Source organism: Schistocerca gregaria, chromosome 9 (genome assembly GCF_023897955.1).
Source record: "Schistocerca gregaria isolate iqSchGreg1 chromosome 9, iqSchGreg1.2, whole genome shotgun sequence".
Classification (NCBI taxonomy): Eukaryota; Metazoa; Arthropoda; class Insecta; order Orthoptera; family Acrididae; genus Schistocerca; species Schistocerca gregaria.
Window position 1 is genome coordinate 99,254,854 of NC_064928.1, and position 20,580 is coordinate 99,275,433.

The following is a 20,580-nucleotide window of genomic DNA, read 5'->3' on the forward strand; positions in this document are numbered from 1 at the left end:
CACGTCCAGATCGCCCGCTCTCAAAATTCTGCCCCACATCCACCACTGCTGGCGGCTCACCTCCAACTGTGCAACGCTACGCGCTGTTAACATCCAACTGCCCAACACTGCAATAGCGACGATTCCAACAATGCCAACCAGCCACAGACTGCACACAGCACAGCCAGTGATTTTCATACAGAGCGCTACGTGACGTTACCAACATAAAAACCTAAACAGCCAACTTACAACTTGATCCCATACTACTGAGTATACAATGTGTGCATCTATCCCAGACGACAACATTAATTTTCACTGATTTCCACTACTACATATGATCCCCTCCCGGTAATCAATTTCTACCCTTCCTGACCAGCATTTTCAATGCAGCTGAGGACACTGTTTCTCTGCCGCAGGCCCTCTGGCGGTGATCGTGCCGGTGGTCGCGTTAAGCACGCTGGCCACGATCGCGGTGGGGGCGGTCTACGTCAGCACCATGCGCTACGTGCAGCTCCACACGCCCCAGGTGCTCCGGGGCTACACGTCCTTCGTCATCTCCATCTACCCGGTAAGACAGACATACTAGGCGGCGAGCCGTCACGTGGACACTGCCATAAAGGTTCACCTGCTCGCGCCTCCTCTGATGAAGAGAGGCAGCTGGTGCTATGGGAGAGAGGTGGGGGTGAACCTAAAGGGCCCCATATTTGTGGTTTTCCCTAGACTGCCTGAAGCGAACTTCTGACCATCGAAAACCGGGTCGTTGTGAAGTAACCAAATGTCTTTCCCGGTTGCCTAAAGCCCAACGTTGCTTCATCCATTGTCAACCTCCAATACTCAATCCCAAACATATATATGAAGATAGTAACTGTTCTCGAAAGAACTGATACCACTGATGACCGTGCAGCTTCTCTAGAATAAATGATAGTTAATTGAAACCCTCAGCTGCCGACAGGTTTTGTTGATGTACCGCGATGGGGACAGCTGTCGGCAGCTGAGGGTTTCAGTTAACTATCATTTATTCTAGAGAAGCTGCACGGTCATCAGTGGTATCTGTTCTTTCGAGAACAGTTACTGTCTTCATACAATGGGTGATCAAAAAGTCAGTATAAATTTGAAAACTGAATAAATCACGGAATAATATACATAGAGAGATACAAATTGACACACATGCTTTGAAGGACATGGGGTTTCATTAGAAGCAAAAAAATACAAAAGTTCCAAAAATACCCGACAGATGGCGCTTCATCTAATCAGAAGAGCAATAATTAGCATAACAAAGTAAGACAAAGCGAAGATCATGTTCTTGACAGGAAATGCTCCATATGTCCACCATCATTCCTCAACAATAGCTGTAGTCGAGGAATAATGTTGTGAACAGCACTGTAAAGCATGTCCGTAGTTATGCTGAGTCATTGGCGTCGGATGTTGTCTTTCAATATCCCTAGAGATGTCGGTCGATCACGATACACTTGCGACTTCACGTAACCCCAAAGCCAATAATCGCACGGATTGACCTGGGAGGCCAAGCACGACGAAAGTGGCGGCTGAGCACACGATCATTACCAAACGACCCGCGCAAGAGATCTTTCACGCGTCTAGCAATATGGGGTGGAGCGCCATCCTACATAAACATCGTACGTTCCAGCAGGTGTTTATCAGCCAGGCTGGGGATGATGCGATTCTGTAACATATCGGCGTGCCTCTCACCCGTCACGGTAGCAGTTACAAATCCAGAATCACGCATTTCCTCGAAGAAAAAAGGCCCGATAACGGTAGATGTGGTAAATCCAACCCATAGCGTTACTTTCAATGCAATGGATTTTCCACGACAGCTCTAGGATTTTCGGTAGCCCAAATTCTGCAGATGTGGGCGTTGACAGACCCTCGGAGCGTGAAATGAGCTTCGTCGGTCCACAACACGTTACTCAACCAATCGTCATCTTCCGCCATCTTTTGAAACGCGCACACCGCAAATGCCCACCGCTTCACCAAATCCCCAGGTAACAGTTCATGATCCCGATGGATTTTGTAGGGGTAGCATCGGAGGGTACACCAATCAAACAGTAGTGTATGGAATGCCGGTGCGATTTGCGGCTGCACGAGCGCTGACTTACCCGTGCATAGACGAACCCGCTACAGTCTCCATTTCTTCCTGAACTGTCTCAGCAGCATTACGCCTTGTGCTCGGTCGGCCACTACGGGGTCTATCGTCTAAACAACCCCTGGCTTCGAACTTCGAAATGCATTTGTCAACGGACCTTTACCCGTTCGAATCCCCTTCCTATGGCGATAGGATCGTAACGCTCCCCATTCTGCTTCACTAAAAGCGCCTTTTCAGGTAATGTCAACATGCTGCGACTGCTGGCGCATCTGATTCTCTCTCTCATTACAGCTCCTTTTATACACGATTGTCATGCGCAGTCATTGACGTTTCGCGGGTCGAGCGCCATCTTTCGGACATTTTGGGAACTTTGTTTTTTTTTTGGTTCTAATAAAACCCCATGTCATTCCAAGCACGCGTGTCAATTTTTATTTCTCTATCTACATTATTCCGTGGTTTATTAAGTTTTCAAATTTATACTGACTTTTTGATCACCCGGTATATTGTTAAAGGCTACGCAGCCAAACTCTTACGGAAATCGTCACCTTAGTTGCGCGAGTAATGAGTGGATGGGCAAATATCTGTTAGGTAAATTACGTATGTAGATTGTGGTCAGTTGGGAATGTGAGTCTCACGGGGAGCGTGCAACGGATAAGTCCCTGCACTCGCGCTATTTATCTGCGTCCTCGGTTGCTCAGATGGATAGAGCGTCTGCCATGTAAGTAGGAGATCCCGGGTAGTGGTGCCTGACACAACGGAAAGCGAATAACGATGGCTTCAAAGGTCGTTGCTTCTGCGAGTTCGATTCTTGTGTGGAAAACTACCTATAGCTGATCATCTCTATTAAGAGTTGTGCTTAGCTTGTGGATGTACAATAATTCTGGAAGCTCATTTTTATGTCTCGATGACAGGGTCCAGAACAGACCCAGCTGTCCACATCGAGGTATATCGACTATACCTGTCGGAAGCTGAGGGTTTCAATTAATTATCCAACCCAAACAATGTTAAACTTAATAAAAGAAAGTTTTCTGGTCCAAATCGTATACAACTTAGGTTCCTTTCAGAGTATACAGATACAATAGCTCTGTACTTAACAATCGTATAAAACCGTTCGCTCAACGGAAAATCCGTACCCAAAGTCTGGAAAGTTGCACAAGTCACACCAATATACAAGAAAGGTAGTAGCAGTAACCTGCTAAAGTACAGGCCCATATCATTAAAGTCTTTATGCAGCAGGATTCTGGAACGTACACTCCTGGAAATGGAAAAAAAGAACACATTGACACCGGTGTGTCAGACCCACCATACTTGCTCCGGACACTGCGAGAGGGCTGTACACGCAATGATCACACGCACGGCACAGCGGACACACCAGGAACCGCGGTGTTGGCCGTCGAATGGCGCTAGCTGCGCAGCATTTGTGCACCGCCGCCGTCAGTGTCAGCCAGTTTGCCGTGGCATACGGAGCTCCATCGCAGTCTTTAACACTGGTAGCATGCCGCGACAGCGTGGACGTGAACCGTATGTGCAGTTGACGGACTTTGAGCGAGGGCGTATAGTGGGCATGCGGGAGGCCGGGTGGACGTACCGCCGAATTGCTCAACAAGTGGGGCGTGAGGTCTCCACAGTACATTGATGCTGTCGCCAGTGGTCGGCGGAAGGTGCACGTGCCCGTCGACCTGGGACCGGACCGCAGCGACGCACGGATGCACGCCAAGACCGTAGGATCCTACGCAGTACCGTAGGGGACCGCACCGCCACTTCCCAGCAAATTAGGGACACTGTTGCTCCTGGGGTATCGGCGAGGACCATCCGCAACCGTCTCCATGAAGCTGGGCTACGGTCCCTCACACCGTTAGGCCGTCTTCCGCTCACGCCCCAACATCGTGCAGCCCGCCTCCAGTGGTGTCGCGACAGGCGTGAATGGAGGGACGAATGGAGACGTGTCGTCTTCAGCGATGAGAGTCGCTTCTGCCTTGGTGCCAATGATGGTCGTATGCGCGTTTGGCGCCGTGCAGGTGAGCGCCACAATCAGGACTGCATACGACCGAGGCACACAGGGCCCACACCCGGCATCATGGTGTGGGGAGCGATCTCCTACACTGGCCGTACACCTCTGGTGATCGTCGAGGGGACACTGAATAGTGCACGGTACATCCAAACCGTCATCGAACCCATCGTTCTACCATTCCTAGACCGGCAAGGGAACTTGCTGTTCCAACAGGACAATGCACGTCCGCATGTATCCCGTGACACCCAACGTGCTCTAGAAGGTGTAAGTCAACTACCCTGGCCAGCAAGATCTCCGGATCTGTCCCCCATTGAGCATGTTTGGCACTGGATGAAGTGTCGTCTCACGCGGTCTGTTCGTCCAGCACTAACGCTGGTCCAACTGAGGCGCCAGGTGGAAATGGCATGGCAAGCCGTTCCACAGGACTACATCCAGCATCTCTACGATCGTCTCCATGGGAGAATAGCAGCCTGCATTGCTGCGAAAGGTGGATATACACTGTACTAGTGCCGTAATTGTGCATGCTCTGTTGTAGTGAAGCATCTTAAATCACTTAACAAAAGTAAAATTACAGGCCCATATCGTTAACGTCGATATGCGGCAGGGTTATGGAACATACATTGTGTTCGAACCTTATGAATTACCTCGAAGAAAACTGGCTATTGACACACAGTCAACATGAATTTAGAAAACATCTGTCTTGTGAAACACAACTAGTTCTTTACTCGCGTGAAGTGCTGAGTGCTATTGACATGAGATTTCATACTGGTTCCGTATTTCTGGATTTCTGGAAGGCTTTTGACACTGTGCCAGACTTGTAGTACAATTGCTTTCTTATGGAATATCGATTCAGTTATGTGACTGGAGTCGTGTCTTACTGTGAGAGAAAGTCATCCAGTAAAACAGAAGTCATTTCTGGCGTTCTCCAGGGTAGTGTTATAGGCCTTCTGCTGTTCCTTATCTATATAAACGATTTGGGAGACAATCTGAGTAGCCTCTTCCGTTGTTTGCAGATGACGCTATCGTTGATGGACTAGTAAAGTCATCAGAAGATCAAAACAAATTGCAAACCAGTTTAGAAAATATATCTGTATGGTGCGAAAGTTGGCAGGTGACCATAAATAGCGAAAAGTGTGAGGGCAGTCACATGAGTGCTGAAAGGTATCCGTTAAACTTCCGTTACACGATAAATCAGTCAAATATAAAGACTGTAAGTTCAACTTAATCCCTAGGAATTACAATTACGAACAACTTAAATTGGAAGGAGCACATAGACAATGTTGTGGGGAAGGCTAACCAAAGATTGCGTTTTATTGGCAGGACACTTAGAAAATGTAACAGACCTACTAAGGCGACTGCCTACACTACGCTTGTCCGTCCTCTTTTAGAATACTTCTACGCGGTGTGGGATCCTTAGCAGATAGAATTGACGGCATACATCGGAAAAGTTCAATAAAGGACAGCACGTTTTGTATTATCGCGAAATATGGGAGAGAGTGTCACTGAGATGAAACAGGATTTGGGATGGACATCATTAAAAGAAAGGCGTTTTTCGTTGCGGAGCAATCTTCTGACGAAATTCCAATCACCAACACTCTCCTACGAATGCGGAAATATTTTATAGACGCCGACCTACATACATCTACATCTACATTTATACTCCGCAAGCCACCCAACGGTGTGTGGCGGAGGGCACTTTACGTGCCACTGTCATTACCTCCCTTTTCTGTTCCAGTCGCGTATGGTTCGCGGGAAGAACGACTGCCGGAAAGCTTCCGTTTACGCTCGAATCTCTCTAATTTTACATTCGTGATCTTCTCGGGAAGTATAAGTAGGGGGAAGCAATATATTCGATACCTCATCCAGAAACGCACCCTCTCGAAACCTGGTGAGCAAGCTACACCGTGATTCAGAGCGCCTCTCCTGCAGAGTCTGCCACTTGAGTTTGCTAAACATCTCCGTAACTCTATCAGGGTTACCAAATAACCCTGTGACGAAACGCGCCGCTCTTCTTTGGATCTTCTCTATCTCCTCCGTCAACCCGATCTGGTACGGATCCCACACTGATCAGCAATAAAGTATAGGTCGAACGATTGTTTTGTAAGCCACCTCCTTTGTTGTTGGACTACATTTTCTAAGGACTCTCCCAATGGATCTCAACCTTATACCCGCCTTACCAACAATTAATTTTGTATGATTATTCCACTTCAAACCGTTCCGCACGCATACTCCCAGATATTCTACAGAAGTAAGTGCTACCAGCGTATGTTCCGCTATCATATAATCATACAATAAAGGAACCTTCTTTCTATGTATTCGCAATACGTTACATTTGTCTATGTTAAGGGTGAGTTGCTGTAAACCTTCTAGGGAGAAACGATCACCATGATAAAATAAGGGAAATCAGAGCTCGTACGGAATGATATAAATGTTCATTCTTTCCGTGCGCTTTACGAGAGTGGAATAAGAGTGCAGGTGGTACAGTGAAACCTCTGCCAGGCACATAAAAGTGATTGGCATAGTATCCATGTAGACGTATACGAAACTATGTATCGACAGGGGGATAATTATTGAATTAGTTACAAACTACGGCTTTCAACATGTAAACGTCACTACAGATATTTGGATTCAGGATATGACATGTTCGATAAGCGTGCCGTCACTGGCAATGAAGTGGCACAGACGAATAGCCAAGTCCTGCATGACCGCTGAAGTGTCGGAATATCGATGCTGTCGATGACCTCCTGAATGGCTGAAACTTCCTGGCAGATTAAAACTGTGTGCCGGACCGAGACTCGAACTCGGGAACTTTGCCTTTCGCGGGCAAGTGCTCTACCAACTGAGCTACCCAAGCACGACTCACGCACCATCCTCACAGCACTTGCCCGCGAAAGGCAAAGTTCCCGAGTTCGAATCTCTGTCCGGCACACAGTTTTAATCTGCCAGGAAGTTTCATATCAGCGCACACTCCGCTTCAGAGTGAAAATCTCATTCCTGAAAGGCTGTTTTCAGCTCAGCAATGGTTATTGCTGTAAACCTTCTCTTTAATATGCCCCCCCCCCCAGGATGGCTCCTCCAGGATATCAAACACTCTCCTGCTTCGATGGGGTCGAGATCCGTCTTACGTGAAGTCAGGGTGACTTTGGATAATTGGGATGATATTACGAGGGTGAATCAGATGAAAACCTTTTCAGTATTGTTTATTGTGCAGAAGTGCTACAAAGCTGTGTCACCTTTCAACATAATCTCCCCCACGCCCAATGCAAGTCCTGCAGCGCTTACAGAATGCATAAATTCCTTCAGAAAAAAATTCTTTTGGTAGTCCGCGCAACCACCCGTGCACCGCGTGGCGTACCTCTTCATCAGAACGGCACTTCTTTCTTCCCATTGCGTCTTTGAGTGTTCCAAACATGTGGAAATCACTTGTGGCAAGGTCTGGTGAGTATGGTGGATGAGGAAGACACTCAAAATACAGGTCTGTGAACGTTGCAACTGTTGTACGGGCAGTGTGGGGCCTTGCATTGTGATGTTGCAAAAGGACACCTTCTGACAGCAGTCCACGTCGCTTTAATTTGATTGCAGACCGCAGATGATATTTTAGGAGATCTGATGCACTGGTGACAGTGATTCCTCTAGGTATGTAATGCTCCAAAATGACGCCTTTTTCGTCCCAGAAAAGAGCCAGCATAACCTTCCCTGCTGATGGTTCTGTTCAAAACTTCTTTGGTTTTGGTGTTGAGGAATGGCGCCATTCCTTGCTCGCTCTCTTCATTTCCGGTTGGTGGAAGTGAACTTAGGTTTCGTCCTGAGTAACGATTCTTGCAAGCAAGCTATCACCTTCTCGTTCAAAGCGCCGAAGAAGTTCTTCACAAGCATCAACACGTCGTTCTGTCATTTCAGGAGTCAGCTGCCGTAGCATCCGTCTTTCAGACCCTTTGTGAAACTGGAGCACATCATGCACAATGTGGTGTGATGACCCATGATGGTGCAAAGTCATTCAGTGTCACTCGGCTGTTTCCCTTCACTATGGCTTCAACTGCCACAATGTTCTGCGGAGTCACAACTCGTTGTGCCTGACCTGGACGAGGAGCATCTTCCACTGAAGTCACACCATTTGCGAACTTCCTACTCCATTCGTAGACATGCTGCTGTGACAAAACATGCATCACCGTACTGAAGCTTCATTCGTCGATGAGTTTCAATAGGTTTCACATCTTCACTACGCAAAAAGCGAATAACAAATGGTTCAAATGGCTCTGAGCACTATGGGAGTTAACGTCTAAGGTCATCAGTCCCCTAGAGCTTAAAACTACATAAACCTAACTAACCTAAGGAAATCAAACACATTCATTCATGCCTGAGGCAGGATTCGAACCTGAGATCGTAGCGGTCGGGCGGTTCCAGACTGCAGCGCCTAGAACCGCTCGGCCACCCCGGCCGGCAATGAATAACAGAACACTGTTCTTCCCTGGTGCAAGTCGCAAGTGGGGTGGCCATCTTTATACTGATACGGCGACGGTGTGTGTGTGCATCTGCACTATGCTGCCACCTACAGGCCATTTGTCTATGTTAAGGGTCAGTTGCCACTCCCTGCACCAAGTGCCTATCCGCTGCAGATCTTCCTGCATTTCGATACAATTTTCTAATGCTGTAACTTCTCTGTATACTACAGCATCATCCGCGAAAAGCCGCATGGAACTTTCGACACTATTTACTAGGTCATTTATATATATTGTGAGAAGCAATGGTCCCATAACATTCCCCTGTCGCACGCCAGAGGTTACTTTAACGTCTGTAGACGTCTCTCCATTGATAACAACATGCTGTGTTCTGTTTGCTAAAAACTCTTCAATCCAGCCACACAGCTGGTCTGATATTCCGTAGGCTCTTACTTTGTCTATCAGGTGACAGTGCAGAACTGTATCGAACGCCTTCCGGAAGTCAAGGAAAATGGCATTTACCTGGGAACCTGTATGTAATATTTTCTGGGTCTCATGAACAAATAAAACGAGTTGGGTCTCACACGACCGCTGTTTCCGGAATCCATGTTGATTCCTACCGATCTGATTCTGGGTTTCCAGAAACGACATGATACGTGAGCAAACAACATGTTCTAAAATTCTACAACAGATCGACGTCAGAGATATTGGTCTATAGTTTTGCGCATCTGCTCGACGACCCTTCTTGAAGACTGGGACTACCTGGGCTATTTTCAAATCATTTGGAGCCTTCCGTTCCTCTAGAGACTTGCGGTAGACGGCAGTAATTTCAGTTTTTAGAAAATACGTAAATCGAAAATGGCAAGGACCTGACCAAGTACAAAACTCAAAGCGAAGTCATAAAGTTGCACTAATTTTGCCAAGGTTTCTTGGAGCCATTTCATGAATGGTGGTTTAATAAAACAGTACTGGGTAGTTGCAGCGGTAATATTTCCGTGGCTCTGAGCACTATGGGACTTAACGTCTATGGTCATCAGCCCCTAGAACTTAGAACTGCTTAAACCTAACTAACCTAACGACATCACATAACACCCAGTCATCACTAGGCAGAGAAAATCCGTGACCCCGCCGGGAACCGAACCCGGGAACCCGGGCGCGGGAACGCTACCGCACGACCACGGGCTGCTGACCCACATGCCGCTTCATGGCACACACGGTCGAGATAATGAGCTCGGGCGCTAAAGACTACACTGTTGAGCGACCATAACATTATATCCACCACCACCAGATAATGAGCTCTGAATTGTGTGCTGTAGGAGCACATGGAGTGGGCATTGTTTTGAGTCCCTGTGCTTAAGTTCTCTTCTACGTGATGGAGGACATCCTCTTCAAAGCTGAGAGTGCAATGTGTCTGTGAAGCATCACAGACAATGCTCCTAGTTTCGGACAAACCAGTTTCTCGTGGCTGTTCTGCACTCCACAGGAAGTGCATGAAGTTGTTAGAGGAAGAATGGCTGGCGGTGACGGCCAATAAATTGCGGCTGGTGAAGTCAAAAACTCGGCGATGGCGTTCCTCCTGCCACTTGCTCAGGCGGGAGGAAGTGAACCTCACCCGTCTTCAGATTGGGCACTGTCCTCTCACACATAGCTTTGTATTACTGCGGGAGGATCCGCCTTTTTGTGATACTTGTGGTGTGCACATCTCTGTCCGCCACATTTTAACAGACTGCATTTTATACCGTGATGCAAGGGCAGAAACACCAGTTGATGGGGTCTGCCCTGTGTTTTAGCTGATGATGAGACGTGTGTGTCTAGGGTTTTAAAGATCTGTGTTGTTCCATAAAAGCACGGGAGAACTGCCGGATATCAGTAACGTCTTGCCATGAAATTTCGGCACAGAGTCTTCCGGCCATCTTCAGGTAAATGCCACTGTAGTAGTACTGGCGAGTACTCGCTGAGCTCCCCTATTTATAGCCCTCTGAGGTGACACTGCGCATGCGCTGCTCAGTGTGCACGTTCATAACAACTCCGTGCGCTGCGCCTCGCGCCCTCCACGGTGAAAGCCTGGCGTATCGATATCAGGTCGATTTCCATCTTTATGCAGATGACTACGTTGACTACGAAGTTTCTCTATAACAGGATTCCAAGCAGAGTTTAGCTGATAACCGCTATCTCGATTGATGAGAGTCTCGCTGTCAGACAATCTCATTTCCACAGATTCGTTGATAATCGAGCTCCAAAAGTTTGATGTATGGGCCAAAATTTTTCTGTCGTTGTAATTCATGGAATGGTCTGTGGAAATACAATGTTCAGAGATTGTGGACTCGGCGGATTGGAGAAGGCGAGTATGCCGTTGGTGTTCCGCAATGCGTTCCTGCACAGTTCGTGTTGTTTGCCCTATATATGATTTGCCGCATTCACGCGAAATTTTGTAAACACCTGGTTTACGCAGGCCCAGGTCGTCTTTAACGGATCCCAGGCCGAAAGATGCCTCTCACGTGATACTTTCTCAATACTCTGCCTATCTGTGAAGAAACATTGCCAATAAATGGTAGATAAACAGTCGACCTGAAGGCCTCTTCCTTTTTCCCTCGTTTGTAGGTCTTCATCACTCTGTTCACTTGTCTAGGTGAAAAGCCATTCTTCAGAAATTATTTTTCCAGTTCTGCTTGAAGACTGTCGGCGTCAGAGATGGTTTGGGCACGGTGGATCAAGGTTTTGAAAACGTCCATTGTTTGTGCTGGATGGTAGCAACTAATAGCTTGCAGATACAGGTCTGTATGAGTGGGCTTTCTGTTCACCTAGTGACCAAGTGTGCCATCTTCCGTCGCACCAAGACGTCTAAAAATGGCAGACAACCATCTTTCTCTATCTCCATGGTAAACTTTATGTTTTCATGTATGGAGTTCATGTGACGTAAAAATTCTTGGAGACGGTTCAGACCATGAGGCCACACTATAAGTGTCGTCAACGTATCGCCAAAATACTGTCGGTTTAAAAGTGGCAGAGTCGAGTGCTCTCTTCTCAAAATCTTCCATAAAAAGATTGGCCACCAGGGGAGACAAAGGACTCCCCATGGCGACACCGTCAGATTGTTCGTAAAATTCATTGTTAAATATAAAATATGTAGAGGAAAGAGTGTGCTCAAACAACGTTGTGTTGTGTCTTTACTCTGGCCTAAACTTTCATGCTGGAGGTTTTAGCGTATTGCAGAGTGGCTGGCTCCTCCCTTTTTTCTTTGCGGTCAGCCAGCCACTTCCATCTGCTGTGTTGTTTTAGCTCCCTCTACCACTTTCTTCCTGTGTTCTCCATGTTTTACTGCTGACGGCATGCTTCGTCCCATATTTCGGTGTGGGTAGGCACATATTTTTCCAGCATTGTTACCTGTGCTTTACATTCTTTTTTCTCTTACTGTTCTGAGTCTTTTCTTGACACCCGTCTCAATTTGTTTCTGAGCGGGTGCTGAAGACCTTGCCGTTGTGCGCTCATAAAACCCTCTCCATCTCCATCATCACGTTGTTGCGGTCAGGCGAAGGTGTTACGTATTGAGTTCCAGAGTCTGGTGACGACGTCCTCTTTTAAGTTTATGTCCTTGCCGTGAAATGGGAGATTTGAACACGATCCGATGTTCAAACTGATTTTATATCCAAATGGTACATTTCGGGACATGGGTTCCTTATCAAAACTTCATCTACAAAATCCCCTCTACAACCTCCAGATGCCTGTAATAAGAATTTTGAATCACTCTGTTCACAAGCACAGATAGTTGTCTGCATGACTAAAGATGAACCGTACCACCAGTCCCGACCTGCAGTTGACTGGAGAAAGGACGCAAGACTGGATAGATGGACCTACCCACAGATGTGTTTCAGATTGAGTCCTAGGGTATAAATCTAGAAGTGCACCACTGGCCATTAAAACTGCTACACCAAGAAAAAATGCAGATGATAAACGGATATTCATTGGACAAATATATTATACTAGAACTGACATTTGATTACATTTTCACACAATTTGGGTGCATACATCCTGAGAAAATAGTACCCATAACAACCACCTCTGTCCGTAATAACGGCCTTGATACACCTGGGCATTGAGTCAAACAGAGCTTGGATAGCGTGTACAGGTACAGATGCCCATACAGCTTCAACACAATACCGCAGTTCATGAAGAGTTGCGACTGGCATATTGTGATGAGCCAGTTGCTCGGCTACCATTGACCAGACGTTTTCAGTTGGTGAGAGATCTGGAGAATGTGCTGGACAGGGCAGCAGTCGAACATTTTCTGTATCCAGAAAGGCCCGTACAGGACCTGTAACATGCAGTCGTGCATTATCCTGCTGAAAAGTAGGGTTTTGCAGGGATCGAATGAAGAGTAGAAAAAAATGGCTCTGATCACTATGGGACTTAACAGCTATGGTCATCAGTCGCCTATAACTTAGAACTACTTAAACCTAACTAACCTAAGGACTTCACACAACACCCAGTCATCACAAGGCAGAGAAAATCCCTGACCCCGCCGCAAATCGAACCTGGGAACCTGGGCGCAGGAAGCGAGGACGCTACCACACGACGTCGAGCTGCGGACAATGATGGGTAGAGCCACGGGTCGTAACACATCTAAAATGTAACGTCCACTGTCAGTGCAAAGAAGAGGGGACCGACACGTGTAACCGACGGCACCCCATACCATCACGTAGAGATACGCCAATATGGCGATGACGAATACACGCTTCCAATGTGCGTTCACTGTGATGTCGCCATACACGGATACTACCATCATGATGCTGTAAGCAGAATCTGGATTCATCGGAAAAAGTGACGTTTTGCCATTAGCGCATTCAGGTTCGCCGTCGAGTACACCATCAGACGCGCTCCTGTTTGTGATGCAGTGTCAAGGGTAACTGCAGCCACAGTCTCCGAGCTGATGGTCCATGCTGATGCAAACGTCGTCGAACTGTTCGTGCACATGGTTGTTGTCTTGCTAACGTGCCCATCTGTTGACTCTGGGATCGAGACGTGGCTGCACGATCCGTTCAGCCATGCGGATAAGATGCCTGTCATCTCGACTGCTAATGATACGAGGCTTTTGGGATCCAGCACGGCGTTCCGTATTACCCTCCTGAACCCACCGATTCCATATTGTGCTAACAGTGATTGGTTATCGACCAACGCGAGCAGCAATGTCTCGATACGATAAACCGCAATCGCAATAGGCTACAATCCGATCTTTATCAAGGTCGGAAATGTGATGGTACGCATTTCTCCTCCTTACATGAGGCATCAGAGCAATGTTTCAGGAGGCAACGCCGGTCAACTGCTGTTTGTGTATGAGAAATCGGTCGGAAACGTTCCTCATGTCAGCACGTCGTAGGTGTCGCCACCGGCGCCAACCTCGTGTGAATGCTCTGAGAAGCTTATCACTTGTATATCACAGCATCTTCTTCCTGTCGGTTAAATTTCGCGTCTGTAGCACGTCATCTTCGTGGTGTAGCAATAGTAATGGCCAGTAGTGTAGTTTGGCTGGACAGGCCTACAGAACCTTGGATGCAGTGGGAACGGTCTGTCGGACAGGTGTCTGCGTCCGTGGCGTACGTGTCGGTGCTGGTGCCGCGCACCTTCCCCATGGTGCAGCTGGTGATGCAGGCCATGTTCGTGGTGTGCTTCTACCAGCTGTTCTCGCTGCTCGTCTGCCACTTCGACAGCAAGGAGCAGGAGCTGTCTTCACAGCTGGTGGCCACCACACTGCGCCCGGTCACCGGACCCTGCTGCTGCTGCTCCTGCTGCGGCCGCTGCCTCAAGCCCTTGCCCGTCACCAGGTACGTGTGTCCTCAAAAGCTGTGCTGTCCGTCAAGCCCCCAGGTATATCCAGACACACACACACACACAAACACAGACACACACACACACACACAAACACAGATCGGGACATACGAGTGGACTTCATTAGGTATAGTTCAATTCTTTTATCTTGGCGGTTCGCGCATGCCCGCCCAGACGTGGGAGATTGCTGCGTTGCCAGTTGTACGCGCCAAGAGAACCGGCACCATAGTATAGTTTGCAAACTTACGTTTAGGGGGGAGCGCGCAGTTTATCAAGTAAAGCCACCACGGCCGCATTAACCCTTTCGCTGCTACAGAGACGTGCTCCCCGTATTCCGCGATTTTGTCATCACTGGACTGCTCGCCTGTGCAGACACAAGGTGTTTCGACTGCTTTGACACTAACATTTCACAAAAACTATTTGGCCCAAAAATTTGATTTTTACACATCTTTTTGACTGATAGCTTCCCCCCCATAAATGACTTAATTTTGTTTCGATGTTCAACGCAGTTATTGTGCAGCATTAGATGTAGTAAACAATTGCACGAAATTTTGAAGTGCTTGCAGAGGTAAAAGTCCATAGCGTATACATTCTGTATGGTTGATTTTAGTTGTCACTAGTAATTTCAAAAAATTATTTTAAACACCGAACAAGGTTTCAACTCAGAACCTTTTTTTAATTTCTTTATTATTATGATTTTTTTTATTCGTTGTATCTGATTGGGACGGATATTGCAAGACGCCCATTTCAGTTCGTCGTTGATCCAATAACTCAGTTTTTTTTTATTACAGAGGGCACCTAACCCTCTGACCACCGAACACGCTGAGCTACTGTGCCGGCAACCTTTTGCTCAACAGCCATACTCTTTAACCATTACACTAACGCAGGTTATCATTCAATACAGATCCCAGAGGAGTTTAAAATATCACGCAAAATACCGACAAACACTCTTGGTATGACTATGAATTACTGACGTTTCGTCGATATACAATAGAAAATAAACAATTACCGCTGTTTCCAGAATGAGATTTTCACTCTGCATCGGAGTGTGCGCTGATATGAAACTTCCTGGCAGATTAAAACTGTGTGCCCGACCGAGAATGAAACTCGGGGCCTTTGCCCGCGAAAGACAAAGGTCCCGAGTTCGAGTCTGGGTTGGGCACACAGTTTTAATCTGCCAGGAAGTTTCAATTACCGCTGTTCTTTATTGTGAAAAAGCGGTTAGTGAGAATGATACAAACGCCTTTTCTTGCTATCGCCTGAATTAGGAGGCTTATTCCCTGTTTGGTTTAATTAAATAATAGAATATGAAGCAATTGGTATAAAGAACGCTTTTTTCAAACTTTCCATAAACGAAAGTCTGCTATCAAGACATTGCTTCTTCTATTACTTTATTTATGACTGAACCTTTCTAAAACTGAAGACACTCGTCCGTGTTCTGCACTGCAGTCGAGCTCTGGTGACGTCGTTCTCTGTTCATTGGCTGACTGTGTTTTGTGACGTCAGATGCGCAGGACGAACCTAAAGTCTGCCGCCGTCGTAAATGACGCGCAGTTTAGTGCACCACATCTTCTTTTCTGAAAGCAGGTTTGTTTTATTCAGGATTTAAATGTAGCATAGTAATTCTCGCTCTTTTAGCCACAAAACTCCACTTTCCAACAAAATTTCGATTCAGTGCGTCCCCCTTACGCTACCTTACTGGGAAGTACTGTGTGCCCACGTGGTACCGCTCTACTGGTCGACATTGGAGCCAGTGTCTTTCTGCATCAAAACCTCCCCGTCATCCACATTCTGCTTCCTGCGGAGTGCATCTTTCATTAGGCCAAATAGGCCTACCGATAGAAGTCGAAAGGAGCAAGAGCTGGGCTGTATGGTGGATGATGAAGAACAGTCTGATAAAGTTTTATCAGCTCCTCTCAGGTGTGCTGACTCGTCAGAGCTCTTGCGTAGCCTTGGAGAAAGTAAAAATCTTTTGTATTTCTGTGGCGAAAAACTCGCTGAGGTCGTTTCATCAATTTCCTGACGATTGGCATTACACTGCAGAGTTGATCATTGCATCGTGGGGGAGGACTTAAAGAGAATAATCACTTCAGAGCCCCAGAAGACTGTCAAAAAATGGTTCAAATAGCTTTGTGTAGTATGGGACTTAACAGCTGTGGTCATCAGTCCCCTAGAACTTAGAACTACTTAAACCTAACTAACCTAAGGACATCACACACATCCATGCCTGAGGCAGGATTCAAACCTAAAACCGAAGCGCCTAGAACCGCACGACCACACTGGCCGGCGAAGACGGTCACCGTGATTCTACCGGCTGAGAGTGCAGCTTTGAACATTTTATTTGGAGGAGAGGTAGCGTGGGGCCATCCCATGGATTGCAGTTTTGTTTCCGGTTCAGAGTCGTGAACCCATTTTCATCTGCTGTAGGGATGTTCGACAAAAAATTGTCACGATCAGCCTCATAACACACAAGCAATTGTGCGCAGATGGTCCTCTGTTCCTCTGTATTGTATTCTGTTAGGTGGCGAGGTACAAAGTGGGCACTCACCTTTGATGATGACGTTTGGTTTTCCGGCCGCGGTGGTCTCGCGGTTCTAGGCGCTCAGTCCGGAACCGTGCGACTGCTACGGTCGCAGGTTCGAATCCTGCCTCGGGCATGGATGTGTGTGATGTCCTTAGGTTAGTTAGGTTTAAGTAGTTCTAAGTTCTAGGGGACTGATGACCACAGCAGTTGAGTTCCATAGTGCTCAGAGCCATTTGAACCATTTTGAACGTTTGGTTTGTGGGGTGCTGAATAGCACGTTTATCAGCGCCCGTACAAATTTCCAGATTTTAGTCAGTGCACTCTCGCTACTTTCATGAATGTTGATGAAATGATGAGGACAACACAAATACCGAGTCCCTGGGCACAGAAAATCCCCAACCCGGCCGGGAATTGAACACAGGACCCTGTGATCCTGTGGCAGCAACGCCTACCACGAGCAGCGGACCACACAGCTTTGAGTATCCCTGGTCGAGTGTTTCAGCACTGCCAACACAGAAGTCCATGTTGAGTGGTGAGTGGTTTGTAATCCATCGATCGCCTCGAACGAGAGTGTCCGAACGTTCCAACAATGCAGGAGTGACATCTGTGTGTGGCCAGCTGGTGTGCGGGAGACTAGACATGTTTGCAGCACCTTGTTGCGACGATGGCAGGCGGCTCGCACAACGACTCACTGTGCTTTTGATGTCTGCCCGGTCTCCATAGTCATTCTGAAAGCGCCTAAGAGTGTTTGTGATGCTCCGGTTCTCTGCCAAAACAAACTAAAAAACAGCTCTCTACTTGTAACGCAAACTACGTTACATACGCCGTTTTGAAGGTTACTTATACCTCTGCCACCCATCTGAACTTTATGAAACCATCCTGAGTGCAGCGGGAATAATCCACGATATGCCACGACAGATTTTGCACTTTTTTAACCGAAATTGGCCAGGGAAAAATAATTTTTTGCATTACTTATAGAACTACTCTCGTACACTACTGACCATTACAATTGCTACACCATGATGGAGTGGTGCTACAGACGCGAAATTTGACCGACAGGAAGAAGATGCTCTGAGATGCAAATGATCAGCTGTTCAGTGCATTCACACAAGATTGGCGCCGGTGGCGACACATACAACGTGCTGACATGGGGAAAGTTTACAACCGATTTCTCATACACAAACAGCAGTTGATCAGCGTTGCCTAGTGAAACGTTGTTGTGATGCCTCGTGTAAGGAGGAGAAATGCGTGCCATCACGTTTCCCACTTTGATAAAAGTGGGCTTGTAGCCTATCGCGATTGCAGTTTATCGTATCCCGACATTGCTGCTCGTGTTGGTCGAGGTCCAATGACTGTTAGCAGAATATGGAAGCTGTAGGTTCAGGAGGGTAATACGGAACGCCGTGCTGGATCCCAACGGCCTCGTACCACCAGCAGTCGAGATGACAGGCATCTTATGCGCATGGCTGTAACGGATCGTGCAGTCACGTCTCGATCCCTGAGTCAACAGATGGGGACGTTTGCAAGACAACAACCATCTGCACGAACAGTTCGACGACGTTTGCAGCAGCATAGACTAACAGCTCGGAGACCATGGCTGCAGTTAACCTTAACGCTGCATCACAGACAGGAGCGCCTGCGATGGTGTACTCAACGACGAAACTGGGTGCACGAATGACAAAACGTCAATTTTTTGGATGAATCCAGGTTCTGTTTACAGCATCATGGTGGTCGCATCCGTGTTTGACGACATCGCGGTGAACGCACATTCGAAGCGTGTATTCGTCATCGCAATACTGGTGTATCACCCGGCGTGATGGTATTAGGTGCCATTGGTTACAGGTCTCACTCACCTCTTGTTCGCATTGACGGCACTTTGAACAGTGAACGTTACATTTCAGATGTGTTACGACCAGTGGCTCTACCCTTCATTTGATCCCTGCATGTTGCAGGTCCTGTACGGGCCTTTCTGGATACAGAAAATGTTCGACTGCTGCCCTGGCCAGCACATCCTCCAGATCTCTCACCAACTGAAAACGTCTGGTCAATGGTGGCCGAGCAACTGGCTCGTCACAATACGCCAGTCACTACTCTTGACGAAGTGTGGTATCGAGTTGAAGCTGCATGGGCAGCTGTACCTGTACACGCCATCCAAGCTCTGTATGACTAAATGCCCAAGCGTATCCAGACCGTTATTACGGCCAGAGGTGGTTGGTGTGGATACTGATTTCTCAGGATCTATGCAACCAAATTGCGTGAATATGTAATCACATGTCAGTTCTAGTATAATATATTTGTCCAATGAATACGCGTCTGTCATCTGCATTTCATCTTGGTGTAGCAATTTTAATCACCAGTAGTGTATATAATTTCCATCTCTGACAGAATTTTCACTGAGTCTCTATCTGTTTTTAGGTTTGACATCTTATCTTTGGTTTTCCTAGAGTGTAATCTGTATCTCTGTTCTGTGGACTACAGGCCGAGAATTTGCATTGCTCATTAAGTATGCTTTGCATGTCGCTTTTCGTTGGAGTGTTAGTGTCTCGCCAGCATAAAGTATTTCAGGCTTGGTTACTGTGTTGCAGTGACTGGCTCTAGTGTGAATAGACACGTCGTCGCGGAGCTGCTGCCACATCCCGACTCTCTGTCGTCAAACACCTCCATCTCGCCTTCCTGCCACATCCTCATTTGTTCCTCTTCTCTCTATCGCTTCTTGGCCGTCACGTAGCAACCGTTTTCTTGGTCTTCCTCTTCTTCTCCTCCCCAGGAGACTGCCACGAAAGTTCTTCCTTTTGACATGCCATGATTAGATTAGTTTTTCGTTCCATAGATCCGTGCTGATGCGATCCTCGTGGGTGTGGGACATGTCAATTATTTTTTAAAGCTGAAATAACAAAACTAATAGTATGAATATATACAATACATCATTTGTTTCTGTTAAAAAATTCATCACTGGAGTAGGAGGAGTTGGCCACTAGTAAGTGTTTCAGACTCCTTTTAAACTGATTTTTATTTGTAACTAATTTTTTTATCTTTGCTGGCAAATTTTTGAAGATGGGCGTTCCTGAGTACTGGACCCCTTTTTGAACTATAGTAAGTGCTTTTAAGTCCTTGAGCAGATCATTTTATTTCCTGGTATCATATGCATGAACTGAGCTGTTTGTTGGAAAAAGAGATATATTATTTAGGACAAATTTCATTAAGGAGTAAATATACTGAGAGGCAGTAGTTAGTATACCCAGTTCTTTGAAGAAATTTCTACAGGACGTCCGTGAATTTATTCCACAAATAATACGTATTACACGCTTTTGGACTCTGAAAACGTTTGTTTGACTTGAAGAGTTACCCCAAAATATTATACCATATGACATTATGGAATGAAAGTAGACAAAGTATGCAAGCTTTTTCGCTTTTAAGTCGCCTATGTCTGCTAACACTCGAACTGCAAATACAGATTTGTTAAGGCGTTTCTGCAGTTCTGTGGTGTGCTCCTCCCAACTGAATTTATTGTCAAGTTGTAATCCCAGGAATTTCAGACTGTCAACCTCTTCTCTTGCTCTTCTTCATACTTTATGCATATGCTGGGTGGAAAGCTCTTACAGGTTCTGAATTGCATATAGTGAGTCTTTTCGAAGTTTAATGTCAGTGAGTTGGCTTTAAACCATTTATTAATATCTATGAAAATATCATTAGCAGGTCTTTC

General features: G+C 46.7%; 1 protein-coding gene across 1 annotated transcript in view; it reads left to right on the forward strand.

The window, feature by feature from the left end:
- Window positions 1-20,580, forward strand: part of LOC126291447 (organic solute transporter alpha-like protein) — a 50,439-nt gene that overhangs the window by 17,816 nt on the left and 12,043 nt on the right. The window contains exons 2-3 of the mRNA XM_049984961.1: window positions 396-547; window positions 14,105-14,349. Of these exons, the coding sequence (XP_049840918.1) occupies window positions 396-547; window positions 14,105-14,349 (397 nt within the window). The remainder of the gene's footprint in view (window positions 1-395; window positions 548-14,104; window positions 14,350-20,580) is intronic.